We start from the raw sequence: 14,928 nt of genomic DNA, 5'->3' as shown, positions 1-14,928 counted from the left end.
GCCTGGAGGACAGTGTAGCAGAGGGGGCTGAAACTCTGCCCGAGACCGTGGCAGCTTTCTGGCCAGAAGGAGGACAGAGAGGAGTCCAGACAAGCCTGAGTATGAGGCTATTCCAGAGGGGAAGGAACTGGAGAAGGAGATGCTCTGGTTATCTATTATACCCACTCGGGTCTCAGACTAACTCCTGAATCAAGCACGGACAAAACAGACCCAAACTGGCGTAGCCAACTTTTGAGAAATGAACTGAGGTTAGAACTACCACGCACAGGAAGTGTGCAGGAGAACAGCTGGAGAACTTGAAGCCTGAACCAAAGGGGATGGACTGCTGACTCAAAAACCTCAGTAATCTCCAGAAGATTTTTAACACAAACAAGAATCAATGCAACATGACATTCAGAATGTGCGGGATGCAACCCAAAATGTTCCTACTCAACAAAGAACCATAAAAAAGCAAAAAGACAACCAAGAAATACCAACCCCAAAATGGCCCGGATAACAGAATTCTTAGAAGAATATAAGGCCGCTTCCCCACTACGTTACAACCATTCTTCCCTAGAGGTAAAGGAAAACAGGAAATAAACAGAAGTTCTTAGCAAAGAAAGAAATGTTATTTAAAACAAGAGGAAGTTTTAGGAAGGAAAAATAAAATATTAGAAACAAACCCAATGAATGGACTCAACAACAAAATGTAGACTGATAGAGAGGCAAGAGTCAGTGAACCTATGCTAACTAGTCTGAAGAACAAAGAGAAAAATTTCTTTTTTATTTTTTTTAAATGATCACAGCATCAAGAAACTATGACAATAATAAAGGTCTAACGTACATAACTGGAGTCCCAAAAAAGAGAAGAAAAGAACTGGCGCATAAAAAATGTAATGGCCTGAGAACTTTCCAAATTCAGCCAAATACTTAAGTTTACAGATTTAAGAAGTTCAACAAACACCAAACAGGATAAATCAAAGAAAACTACGTCACACACATTATCGTCAAACTGGAGAAAATCAGATAAATAAGAAAATCTCAGAGGCAGTTAGAGAAAACCATTATTACGTGGACGGGAATGACAATTTGAGTGATGCAAATTTCTCATCAGAAAACACAGGCCAGGGCGCCTGCGCAGCTCAGTGGTTGGGTGTCTGCCTTCGGCTCGAGTTGTGATCCTAGAGTCCTGAGATGGAGCCTACGTGTCCTGGGATCGAGCCCCCAGTGGGAAGCCTGCTTCTCCCTCTCCCACTCCCCCTGCTTATGTTCCCTCTCTCGCTGTATCTCTCTCTGTCAAATAATAAACAAAAAAATTAAAAAAAAAAAAAGAAAAGAAAACACAGAGGCCAAAAGACAAAGGGGAACTCTTACTCTAAAGCACTGACAGAAAAAACAGTAGCAACCCTGAATTATGTAGCAAATATATCCTTCTGGAAAGAAAAAAATAAAATAAAGGCATTTTTGATGATGGAAAACAGAAAAGTTATTGCCAGAAGAACCACCCTGAAAAAAAATGCTATAGGAAGTTCTTCAGGCTTAAGAGGAAATGACACCACAGGGAAACATGGATCTCCAGAAATGAAGGAAGAGCGGCAGAAACGGTCAGTATCAGGATGGATTCCAAGGCCCCACGTCGGCCTCTCGTGTAAGAAGCACAGGACTGTGCGGAGCAGACATGCCGCCACTGGGTCAGGTTCTCCACGTGAGTGATGCGCAGGGAACCCCCGAACAACACATGTTTAAACCGTGTCCATTTCTACGCAGACTTTTTCAACAAACACTGCACGGTGCTGTACGAGGCTTTTCCTTACGACTTTCCCAGTTAATGTGTGCTTTACCTTACCTTACTGTAAAAAAAAGGCTATAATATGTATCAAGTAAGGTGCGTTATCAACTCTTTATACTGTCAGCAAGTCTTCCACTCTACGGTATGTTACTAGCAGTTAAGTTTTGAGAAAGTCAGCCCAGTTGTGCGAGGAATCAGTACCTCTAACCCCAATTTAACCGTGGGCCTGTGTGTGTATGGCACTGATTCGTATGTTTCAAAAGGACAGTAGGGTTGGGGCTGAAGACTTCTATCTCATTCCAAGCCTTCTATGTTTTATGTGAATGGTACAATTCTAACCCCAGACAGATGATGATGAGCTAGTTATTAAACCGAAATCCTTAGTGCAACCATTTAAAAAAATATAAAGAAATGTAGCTGAAAAATCAAGATAAAATGAAATACTAAGGGCTATTTAAATAAACCAAAAAAAAAAAAAAAAAAAAGAGAAGGGGAACAGAACAACAAAATCCAAAAGGGGGCAAATAGAAAACAAATAACATATAATAAAATTCAACAACATTAATAATTACATGAAATGTTAATGATCTAAACACTCCAATTACGAGTAGATAAGAGAAGACCCAACAATATGGTGCCTAGGAGACTTACTTTTAAAATAAAGACAGAGATAGGTACGTGGACAGAAAGTGAATGGACAGAAAAGGATATACCGCGAAGACATTAAGCATAAGAAGTCTGGAGTGGATGTATTCTCCTCAGAGAAAATATACATCGAGACAGTATATTGCAAGACATCAAATGGGACATTTCTTGCAGAGTAAAAGGACAATTCATTAAAAAGACATCGCAATTATGAATGTGTAAGTCCCTAACAGCAGAGCCTCAAAATACACACGGAGCAAAAATAAAAGGGAGAAGCAATTCCATGATTCCAGGATCATGGCTAGAGATTTTAAAACTCCTCTCTCAGCAATCAACTGAACTGGTAAAAGTAAACAAACAAGAAAATAAATGAAAGCATAAGAAACCTGATCAAACTGACGGTCGGAAAACACTAGACCCAGCAACTGCCGTACACACGCTCTTCCCAAGTCCAGGAGAACGAGTCCAAGAAACACTCCACACCGGGCCACAGGATCATTTTAAATGGATAAGCACCTTAGCCATCTTTTGTTGATCTTGCTTTCTTCTTCTTCTTTTTCAAAAAGATTTTATTTATTTGAGAGAGAGAATGAGAGAGAGAGCATGAGAAGGGGCAGGGTCAGAGGGAGAAGCAGACTCCCTGATGAGAAGGGAACCCGATGTGGGACTCGATCCTGGGACTCCAGGATCATGACCTGAGCCAAGAGCAGTCGCTTAACCAATTGAGCCACCCAGGTGCCCTTGTTTTCTAACTTTTTACCTCACTATTTATCAAGCACTTAATCCCCTTAAAAATATTTCACCATCTTTAAAATTGTTGCCATTTTATTAATCTTGAAAAGTTAGCACTAAACATTTTCGCTCACATACTTCACACCAGTAGCAACATTAGATGAGAAGCTCATATATGTACCTACAATATACATTTTTGATTTACATACATAAATAAAATACAAATACCATAAAATCCCCCCAAGATAGAATGTACCAAAATAAAAGATTAAAAGTAAATTAAAACACTCTTGACTTTCTCCCCCGAACTGCAATGAATCATGGTACACAGCCCCAAGGTTATGGATGTCCCGCTTTCGAACCCCTGCCAGTAGTAATTTCCCCGCACACACCGGTCTCTGAGCAGACAGAGAACGCAGAGACGGATGACAAGCGCGTGGCCGTGCTGTGTCTGACTGTGAGAGGCGGATCTGCAGGGTTTTAAAGCCCTATCAGCTGCAGACTTCCCAAGCTCCCCTCGTGCTGCATGTTGTGGAAAATCTGACCTGAGTAACTCAGACCGGTCGTCCACGATGCCATGCCAACCCAGCTAGTAATAACTGTATCATCGTTTACAACAAAATTTACAACGCTGGAATGATGGTTTTCCTTGCAAATCACCCAGCTTTTCTCAAAGAAATTACGTAGACTTCAATCTCTGGGGTCTGCCCTGCACAAGACACTGGACACCAAGGAAGCCTCGCAAACCAATCAGCGAACCAGGAGACTGACGCAAGATTCCACTGGGAGAAAAACCTCAACACAGGTTTCATTTTCACAAACAAGCACTCCGTAATGGAACATTCTAAAATATCTTCTTGGAAGAATAGGAGCCCAAAACACAGCACTGGTACAAGTTTTCTGTCAGTTGCTTTGAACTAGTCTATTAGGGAAAACTGTAGGCGAATCTTCTGAGAAAAAGGATGGTCTAGTTCCTTTCTTTTCTTAAGATAATCTCAAACTCTGACAACTCTAGAAATATCTCCAGTAGGATTTTTTGCTTGTAGAAGAAAGCTGTTATTAGCCTCCCCTAGGTTACTCTAATAAAAAATACTTTAGAAAATTCTTGCACAATTGTGAACTATTAATTTGTACATATGCCTTCAAAATAATCCCTACGTATGCACATAAACACAGCAAAGACCCAGAGGAGCTGTGAGTTGTGCTAGTGAGCTGGCTGAACGACTATGGTTAAGTGGAGAGAACTTCTTGCAAGTGCCTTTTAAGCTATGGTTTCTGAGTAAAATTATGCAGCCTCCCTCTTCTTTTTGCGTTTTAAGAATCATTTTAACTAATTTGCAAAGCAAAAATTAAATACTTTTTAACTTTTCACTTTTGCCCGTTCAGGAAAATAAAGATATTCATTCAGCTTTTATTTGTTAGGACTCTAAGTATTTTCCTTGGGTTTTCTGTGCCTTCTTTTACTCCTCTAATACTCAGGGCAGACCAGTGAATCCGGAGAAATACTTCCTGGCTGAGTACTGGCATGGAAATACAGAGTCAGTAAATTTCACCCCGTTAATAAATGAAATAATAAATTTCATTCTGCCTTTTTTTTTAACCCTATATTCGCTGCAGAATTCTTGGTCCACAGTGACTCGTTTGTTTACTGAAGAAGAAAGGAAGGAGTAAGTCATTGCATGATTCCAAACAGGGCACTTAACTTAGCCATAACCTCACTCGTCACTCCTCTTCAGCACACACAATATTTTGCATAAATTATACATCCACATTCACAGGGAAGTTAGCAATTAATCAAACAGAAATGTTTCTTGATTCAAGCTTCTGTTGCCCCAAAGAACAGAGGGAGTGATAAGATGCACCCGTGAAGTGTGATCAGATTTTTCTCATCACCGGAAGATATAAATGACTCTTGTTCCGGTGGAGAAAGGGGACTGTGCGGAAGGAGCGCCTAGAAAGTAGCTCTCGTAGGGGCACGAGGGTGGCTCAGTCCTCAAGCGTCTCCCTTCGTTCAGGTCATGACCTCAGGGTCCTGGGATCGAGCCCTACATCGGGCTCCCTGCTCAGCACAGAGCCTGCTTCTCCGTCCGCCCCTCATCCTGCTCTCGTGCTCTGTCTCTCTCTCACACACTCTCTCAAATAAATAAAATCTTAAAAAAAAAAGTCTCTGTGCTAGAGTTACGAATCCCTGTTCCCCCCATGCACTGCTTTACTGCTGGCCTTTGGAAGAGGATTCTGAGTAAGTACCTTGATCGTTGAAAAAGAGCAGCGCTGGGAAACCTGTCCACATTCATCCACATCCACGCACACATGGAGATGTTAAGTGTGAAAGTCCTGACTACAAACCCTTTCGACTTTTCGGAAACGGGTTGTGAGCCACAGCAGGGTAACTCGTGCCCTAGGCGCTGAGCTTTTCACTACCATATTCTGCCCTGGTCTGGTCTGCTTTTTCACTCTGAGAACCACAAAACACAGTGGCTACTCAGCTCCGAGTCACTTGTAAGTTTCTAGCCAGGAAGCGAGCGGTAGTTTCACTGCCTTGAAGAAATATGACAGAATAACCAAGATGCCTGAACTAAAGAGCAAGAATTTTCAGGGAGAAATAGTCTTCCTTCTTCCCTTAAGACGCGAACCTGAGACAGCGACGAAGTACGGGGTCTCTAAAAGCCAGCACCTAGAGGTTCGATGAGAAACGAGGAACACAGAGCAGGATGGGAATGTCAGAAAGCATCCCAGGAAGGAAAGCCCGCATCTGAGGTGCCAAAGAAATATCCAGGTTGAGATTTCCACAGGCAAGTGAGAATGTGGATCTGGAGCTCAGAGAGGTTCCGGCGGACACCTGACTTGGGCAGAGAGCCACAAGGCGGCCACCACATGGGAGAGGCGGAGAACGTGAAGTCTGAAAACTGGCAGGGCTGGAAGGGGCCCGCGCCCCCCGGAGGTGGCCCAACACAGCCGAGGGACGGGGGAGGGGAACTTCTGAAGCTCTTCTGACTGGCTAATGCTCAGCAGCCTTCGAAGAGAACCAGATTTTGATTATATGGGGAAGGAAATATTTTTTTTTTTAAGAAGCTGACAGTGTAGGGAAGTTGATTTACTGGAATAAGGGTTGTAAATAGCACAAAAAAGGCCTAACGGCGAAAGGATCTAAAAGCACGTGGACAGAAGGAAGAGCTGTAGAGCATTCCAGAAGTGATCAGTGCGAGCAGTCACCTCTTCTCATCACCACACGATGTGTGTTCTCAAAAATGCCGACCAGCCCTTCCGCATCACGAAGAAGGCCCGGGCACAACAGCCACATACGTACTCCCAGAGTTAATGTGGCTGCCTTGGTGGCATGAAGACAGTCAGGAATCGTTCTGCGAGTCCGTCCTCCCCGTGAGGCCCTAACGAAGCGCTCAGATGACGGCAAACACAGTAACCAAATTCTGATTTAGGACTTATCGTTCCTTACTCTTCATTAGAAATGAGTCATAACCGCCAGGGAGAAAATGCTGTAACAGCTAATAAAGTCAAGATAAAACGAGAGGACCTCTAATACTGTTTTGTGGCCAAAGGTTACGCCTGCATTTCGTCTTATTCCAGAGGTCACAGCGCACAGGGCCTGTTTTCATTTGTAACCCTAGAGAAAGAGCACACTCACGACTGAACAATGTTTGCAAGGAAAGCGCTGTATAGCCTCTTGAAGTGGTCACTGAAACTACCAGAGGGAGGACTGGGAGCCTGAACTCTGGAGGAAGTGAGGTGAGTTGACTGTATTAATGTTTCAGGTATCCAGGAAAATCAAGGTCCTAAAACCTGATGAAACGTGATACATTTTTTCAAGTACTGCATCTAAATCAAAACTCCGTATCATTTTGTTGCCATTTCACATTCCCCAGATTCATGTGTCAGGTATTCAAAGCCACAAGACAGCCTGCAGAACAAGAGCCGAAAACTTCTGGAAAAGAGTCAGCCGTGGTTTAGAAGAGTATGTACGAAGGGGGAACACGTTCCCTCTCAAGTTCTGAAATTCCTCCAGCTCGGAAGTCCTCAAACACTGACAGTGGATCTTCTTCTCCTTCAAAAACTTTATCATCTGGGGCCCCTGGGTAGCTCAGTCGGTTGGGCATCTGACTCTTGATCACAGTCACAGTCGTGACATCAAGCCCCCGGCTGGGCTCCATGCTGCGCATGGAGCCTACTTAAACAAAACAAAATTTCTGATCTGGGTTATTCAACTTTCTTGGTACATACACCATAAAGAGTAATATAATGTTAAAAAATCCTATGGTTCTATTAAAAAAAACTAAGAATGATAATAAATTTCTAGTATTTCACTAGTAATAATCATCCTAATCACAATTTTTTTTAAAAGATATTTATTTATTTGAGAGAGAGAGCAAGAGAGGGAGGAGGGTCAGAGGGAGAAGCAGACACTCTGCTGAGCAGGGAGCCTGATGTGGGACTCGATCCTGGGACTCCAGGATCATGACCTGAGCTGAAGACAGTCGCTTCAACAACTGAGCCACCTAGGCGCCCTCACCCTAATTTTTTTTACTTAAAAATGTGCAATCTTATTAAATGAAAATAGCAGGAAGCATGTCAGATATGAATCTGACAGTGAAGCAAAGCATTTTATCTTCTGCAAGAATCACAATAAAAAGTATTAACAGTACCTGGACGGGATAGAAAGACAAAAAAAATTGTCTTACAAAAAAGTGAAATTACTTAGCAACGAAATAGCCAGCTATGCTTTTTACCACAACTAACAGAAAATGCATCCCAAGGGGAATGTGAACCTTAGGCACCATCTTTTAACTTTTCAAGAGTTAACTTCCTGCCTCATCAAAGACATAACATCAAAAAATGAACTGATGTGACAAATAACATGCTGAAACTGTATCACTAATAGATAAACTAAAACCCTTTATAATCACTCACAAAGGTAACAACCATTTCAAAAGCCAGAGATACCCGTATCTCCTACATATCGCTAGCATGAGGGACTCAGGGACTACAGTTCACAACTCGAACAGAACAAAGCTCTAGGTCCCTCTGAAGCAATGTGCCTGCCATTAACACTGAACAGCCACAACTCTGCTTCCCCTGCCGAACCTTCCGGAAGATAATCTGAATGACTCCATATCCAAGGAAATACCAACTAAAATGTTTGTTTTCTCCAGTTCAAAACAACAGCTAGGATTGTTCTACTGCATCACAGTCCGAGGTACTATCACGTTTTCTGGTAAGAGGTCGGGGTCTCCTGCAGGTGCCCTTCCAGAAGCAGTAGCCGCAAGGTGGGAGTGGGGAGGCCCTCCTCCCGAAGAGGAAACTGAAGCCTCTTGAAGTGAAGGATCGAAGTGAGGCCCCTCCCAAGAACTAGAGTCCAAGCCCAATGTTCTTTCTGGGGTGTCCAGCCTAACATTCCAGCTCAACAATCTTTCTCGGACCTCACAATGCCTTGGGAAAAGAAAAAAACAGCAGTCACACTTTCTAAAATATATTCTATTTCTAGGTCCGTCATCAATACACTCATGGTGCGCACAGCCTACCGTACAGGGAAGTCGAATCACTATGTTGTACACCTGAAACTAATGTGACACTGTGTGTCAACCTCGCTCAAATTTAAAAACTAAAATACGAACATTAGAAAGTTAAAAATTCAAATAAATAAGTAAAAATAAATAAATTTTACAAATTAAAAAATATACTTACCAAAATGTCAATACTTAAGAGATTTCTGCTAAGGTAGATTAACTTCCTTTACCTTCTACTGGCCATGTAAAATTACCTTCCAAACTTTCTCACGAAAAAAATACGATAAAAGCTATCACGCCGAGTGTCATGGAACTTTCTGGCTATACCTGGCATCTGACCGTGTCACATAAATTGGGAGATTTGCCCACGGAGGACGGACAGCGGAATAGGAACACTGTTCCTGATCATCTGCCTCCTTGGACCTTCGGTAATTTCGACTTCACATCTTTAAACAGAAAACGAGATGGGAGAAAGCACGAAGAAGCCTCACTATTACGGTACCTTGGCAGCTTTGTTAACTTTGTCTTCGTTTTCCCGCTTATACACGAAGACAGAAGCGCATCTGCCATCCTGCAGGACAGCGGGGGTAAACGGCGAGTCCAGAGGGCAAGGTGAAAGGCGGCTCCTTCAGCTTGTAGCTCTTCAAAGCGCTGCTCTCCGATCCCATCCCTTCTGCAGTGGGGCAAGGCGGCGCCTCTGCCTCAAGGCCAAGCGGGGCTGAAACAGAAAACACCCCCGGCCTGAGTCTGTCTGCCCCGTGTGCGGGAGATCCCGGCCACCCCGACCCAGACCTCCACCTGCTCGCTCCTCCCGTCCTCACCAGCAAGGCTGTGTGGCAGTAAAAATGGCAAAAGCTCATCCAGTTACCAGCCAAGCCTGCAAGTACCCACCCACGGCTCCAGAGAAAATGCACTTAAGCATCACAGGCAGTTCCTGCCGGTCCCCAACACCACCTTCCCTCCCATGGAGACCCTTCCCGGGCTCGGGGCCGATCAAAACCAGGACAAGATCATCCGTGCTCCCTAACCCGTGCACATACCGGCCTCACAGGAAAGGGCAGCAAAAATCTGATAATTCATCAGTGAGAAAACTTCTGTACAATAATGTAAAAGACAACAGCTTAAAATTATAAAAAGAACATTATAACCTAGAGTATTTTTTTTAAAGATTTTACATATATTTTTGACAGAGACACAGTGAGAGAGGGAACACAAGCAGGGGGAGTGGGAGAGGGAGAAGCAGGCTTCCCACCAAGCAGGGAATCGAATGGGGGGCTCGATCCCAGGACCCTGCGATTATGACCTTAGCTGAAGGCAGACGCCTAATGATGGAGCCACCCAGGCGCCCCAACCTGGCGTATTTCTAACAATGAGGAAAAACATGTTAACAAGTGGAGAGCTCATACAGGCCAAGCAAAGCAGTGAGAACACCAGCGGAACAAGGGGAAAGGAAAGAGACAACTCACGGAACATAAAGGGCAATGACCACAACAAAGAGCGCACCCGCACCTCTCCTCATGCTCCAGCCAAGTCCAAAGGGGAAAGTGCAAAACTCTGTCATCCCAAATGCTAAAAAAATGCACACATACGTGAAATTCCAGAAAATGCAAACTACCCTATAATGACAGGAAACAGATCAGCGGCTGCCCGGGGTGGAGACCCAGACAGAGGGGTTGGGGGAGAGGAGAGGATTGTGGAGGGGGGTAAGGAAACTTTGGGGGGAATCGACAGAGTTATTATCTTGATTATGGTGAAGGCTGATTACAAATACCAAAACTTGGAAAACTGTATGATTTAAAGTATGTTCGGTTGATTACATGTCAATTTGACCTCAATAACATTGTTTCCAAAAGAAATATACATCATATATCTATGTCTCCATCTACGCTTGCATCTACATACACGTATAGAGATACATTCACAGAAAGACTTGAAAAAACATGCTCAAAAAACCCCAAACAAACAAAAACAAACAAAAAAACATGCTCAAGTCCTAACAGAGGTTTGGGGGAGGGGTCAGATCATGGGTAATTCCCAGACAGACAGACACGTGCCTGTATCTCCCCCATCTTTCTCTGCAGCCGGGATACAAATTCCCACAGTTCGAGCAGGACTGCGGCCGCCTACCTGGAGGCTTGGCTCTGAGGGGAGCAGCCACCCCAAAGTTCCACCCAGATCAGGCCATCTACCATAAGGATCCAAGAGCCTGAAGATTTATGTGGAAATTTCCATACTTTCCAACATTGGTTCAAATGTTTTTACCCCGTAGAGGCCAAACTACATATGTTTGAAAAATGCGTGTCAGTATGCAGTTCTGGCTTTACCACAGTGTAAAGAATTAAGCATAACGAAGGCTCTTAACCGACTCTGGCAACGGAGCAAGAAGTTGCTAGTTCTAAATACCAGGGCCATGTGCGATGAAGATCTTTAAAAATTTCAGTTAAAAAAATCCCATCCTTTAAATAAATGTATACCAGCAATCACACACGGACCCATTACTGAGATTTTTTTTCCACTTTAGTGAAGTTCCACACAACAGTGTGTTACCGAAGCATGAAATGCTGCTCAAGACACACGCCTACCAGACAACGCCAAGGCCCACAGGCCCACCGACGTAGTGCAGCAGGAACACAACACGACGAGGGCTAAAGCGATCTGAACTTGAAATGACTCAAAGTCCAAGAATATTTCTGCAGATAAGAACTAAGTTGTCTTTGTAACAAATCCCCTGAGCTGATTGATACCTCCTCTGCAATTTATCTTAAGAGCAAACGGTATTAAAAATGCCAAGTGTCTCAACTATACGTCCCAGTCTCCACGAGGACTACCAAGAAAATCAGTGTTCATGGAGGCTCATGGGGAAAAGCAACTACTGTTAAGTCCCCTGTTCTGGAGATGGTGGGTGCCCACCCGACCTGGGACAATCCCCCGCGGAACCATGAGGGTCACGTGCAGCACTTGGGTCTCGCTCCTCTTCTCTAGAGCATAGTTAATGGGTCAGGCCCTTCCCTGGGCCAAAGGCCAATCAGGTCACACGTTAGCCATCCCTAGCACCCAGGGCCTGGGTGAAGAGCTAAAATGGCCAGATCCTTGCCTGCCTCAGGAATCTGAATGACGAGAGAAGAGTTCCATTAGCTGAAGGAAAAAGGATGCCATGAGGTAGAGTCAGGGCTATGGCGAGCCAAAGCCATGAAGAAGCAGGACTTGGCAAGCACAGAGGACGGCAGCTGGCAGCAGAAGGAAAAGCAAAGGCTGGAGCAGCTCAGCCAGGTCTGCAAGCGCACGCTGCTACGCTCCATCTTGAGGCCCTGGGAAACCCAGCTGTAAATCCGTTTCCTCCCTGCCTCGCTGACACTCCTACGACCAGGGGCGGCCAGAGGTCCACCTGAGGTAGCTTGAATGGGTCCATGTTCTTTGAAACCAGCCGCCATTTCACCAGCAGAAAACGGTAACTGCTGCGTGTGAAAAACCAGTCAGACTGGAGGAATTAGTCCGAGAAGGGTTACTCTGAAAAGTGTGTATCTGAGGTTAGTCTAACTTCCTTCTCTGTTTGCCACGAAACACAGCTCTCCAAAATCAACACGTAAAGAACTGCAAGAAAATGAAAATCCTCTTGGCAGACTATCACGTGTTTGTTTAGTTTTAATATCAGTCCCCAAAGGAGATAAGATGGTCACCGGGATTGAGGAGCGGTGCTCTGGCTCAGTCAATGGACGTCAGCAGAAGTACAGCAACAGGCATTTAGTCTTTTTTCTTTTTCTTTTTGGACAGAGAGAGCATACACAAGCAGGGGGAGTGGCAGAGGGAGAGGGAGAAGCAGGCACCCCTGCTGAGCAGGGGGCCCAATATGGGCTCAATATGGGCTGGAGGCAGGTCTCATCCCAGGGTCCTGGGATCATGACCTGAGCTGAAGGCAGACGCTTAACCGACAGAGCCACCCAGGTGCCCAACTTAGTCATTTCTAAATTGCAAAATACATCCTTGTGGGAACACTGGGCTTTTCAACATCTAGAGTTACGAAATCTTTATGAGGTTCAAACTGGTAATTTTCTTAGCAGTGTGTCTTTTGGGCTTAGGACACTAAGAAATACAACTTCGGAAAGAAAAAACAACAACAACGAAACGAAACGACTCCCTTTCTGGAGAGAAAGCGCGATTAACCTACCCACACCAGGAGGGCGGTGCTCTGGGCAGGAGGGGTACAGCCTACGTCCAGGGCAAACTTTATGAGGAGGCAAGAAAGAGATGTGCTGTCGACCGCTTTGAAGTGAAAAAGTCACAGCAAGACAGAAAAGCGCAGCCTCAGATCCCGACCCAGCAAGGTTAGTCTGCAGGACTGACCACCGCCTTCCGCAACGCTGGGAGGCGGTTCCGGCTGGAACCGCGTCGGTCTCGTCACCTGCCCCCGCCCCGCGGCTTCCCAGGGCAGCGCCTCGCGGTTCTGCGCCACCTGTGGACGACGCACGCGCTGGCCTAGGTCACCCGCAACTCACACGCTCCACCAGGAAACCCGCGTCACCTGCGCGACTCTCTCTCCCTCCTCAAACTTGAACCCAGGCGACCCGCTTCTGTGCTCCGCGGCTCCGGAGACAGCGGCCCGCACCGAGCTGCAGGGAGCGGACGCGGTGGTCCGGCGACGCCGCTGCCCCCGCCCTGCGGTCGGCTGCAGGCGCGTCCCCCGTGCCGAGCGCAGCCCGCGGCACGGACCCGAGCCCTCCGGGGCCGGGAGAGCGCAGCGCGGCGCAGCGCGTCTCAGACGACCGCGGACACGCACGCGGGTCCCAGAACTACGCGAGCGGTGACCCCGGGGTTCGGGGCCCGCGTCGGGGCGCACCCGGCTGCCCAACACGCTCCTCCGGGACGCGCTTCCCCCTCGCCCTAAGGAAAAGCACGACGCATGCACGGAGCCAGCTGGGCCTCCGGGGGCCTCCGCGGCCGGCGCTTCCCCCCAAGAACGGGAGCGGCCCCCGCTCCCAGCCCCGCTCGGCTCTCAGCGCCCCGCACTCTCGCCCGACCCGCGGCGCCGACTGCGGCCCGGGGCCAGCGGGGCCCCTCCGCCTCCGCCGGGGGCGGCCGGGGCGGCGCCTCCGTCGCACACCTGCCGGCCAGGCCCGGTTCCGCCGCCCGCGAAGCCCCGATCCGCAGGGCGCCCCGCACAGGCAGGGGGAGGCGGGGCGGAGGCCACAGCTCAACCGGCAGCCGCGCCGAGCGCCGACCCGCGAGTGGGGCGCGCGCCCCCCCGCCTCCACTCGCGGCCGCTCCCCCGCGGCCCGGGTCCGCACTGCCGGGGGATGCGGCGCGGAGCTCCCCGTTACCTGCGGGAGGGCGGCCGAGGGTCTTGGCTCGGGGCCCTCTTCGCCCCCTGCTGACACCAAGCTCCCTCGCCTACCCTGCGCGGCCGGGGCCACCACGCGCGGAGTCTTCGCGGGGGACGCTCCCTCCGACACCATAGAGACGGGTCCGGAAGCGGACAGAACGCCAGCCTTCAGGCCTCCGACGCCGCCGCTGAGGAGAACGAACCCGGAACCGAGCTAGAGCGGCCGCACAGGTGACTCTCAGGCCGGTGCCATCTTCAGTGTGGGCGCGGGGGGCGGGGTCGAGGGGGAGTGTTTCCTGTCGCGTCTTCAGTCCCCGCTCCCGGCGGCCTGGTCAGCCTGTGAAGCCGTTTCCTCTCCTGGAGTTTACGTTGAACTCGCAAGCTGGTCTTGACCTTAGTTTTCAGGCCTTAAGCCGCGAGTTTAACTTGACATCCGCCCGAACCTAAAATGGCCGCCGTCGCCTCTAACAGGGAGTCAGGGGGCGGGCGCAGAAGGGAGGACGGAAAGCCGCCGCGGCCTGTCGCAGGGGGACGTCTCTCCCGCCCGCGGCCGCGCCTGTTTGCGCCCCGTGGGCCGCAGCCGCCCGGGGTGGGGCGGTTCCGGCTCGAGCGACGGGGCGGGTCCCTTGACGCTGCGCGCGATCCGGCGAGGAGCACGGCGGGACGGGTCGTGCGGTTCGTGGTGTTGGTGGTTGGTTCTCACAGGACGTTGTGAGAGAAGCGAACGTGCTGACGCGGTGGACAGACCCCTCGGGGTCCGCGGAGCCCCCGCTCGCAGCCCCGCCGCGGGCCGCGGAGCCGAGGGCTCCCGGCGTCCCAGGCCCTCAGGCCGTCCCCGGCGGCCGGAAAGGGGTGCGGTGGGAGGCCCGGTTCCCGCGTGTGGGTGAGCGACGGCGGCGGGGGTCGCTGCTGTCCCGAAGCGCCGGGAGCCGGTGCCTGTCGGGGGC

General features: G+C 48.3%; 1 protein-coding gene across 1 annotated transcript in view; it reads right to left on the bottom strand.

The window, feature by feature from the left end:
* Positions 1-14,670, bottom strand: part of SCYL3 (SCY1 like pseudokinase 3) — a 43,173-nt gene extending 28,503 nt beyond the window's left edge. Inside the window, 3 exon segments of the mRNA XM_045983198.1 lie at positions 9,167-9,250; positions 9,252-9,382; positions 13,763-14,670. Coding sequence (XP_045839154.1) covers positions 9,167-9,250; positions 9,252-9,382; positions 13,763-14,114 — 567 coding nt within the window. The 5' untranslated portion in view covers positions 14,115-14,670.
* Between the last annotated feature and the right edge of the window lie 258 nt (positions 14,671-14,928).

This window comes from Meles meles, chromosome 17 (genome assembly GCF_922984935.1).
Source record: "Meles meles chromosome 17, mMelMel3.1 paternal haplotype, whole genome shotgun sequence".
NCBI lineage: Eukaryota > Metazoa > Chordata > Mammalia > Carnivora > Mustelidae > Meles > Meles meles.
The sequence above is the reverse complement of the archived record's forward strand: the minus strand, read 5'-3'. Positions and strand labels throughout refer to the sequence as shown.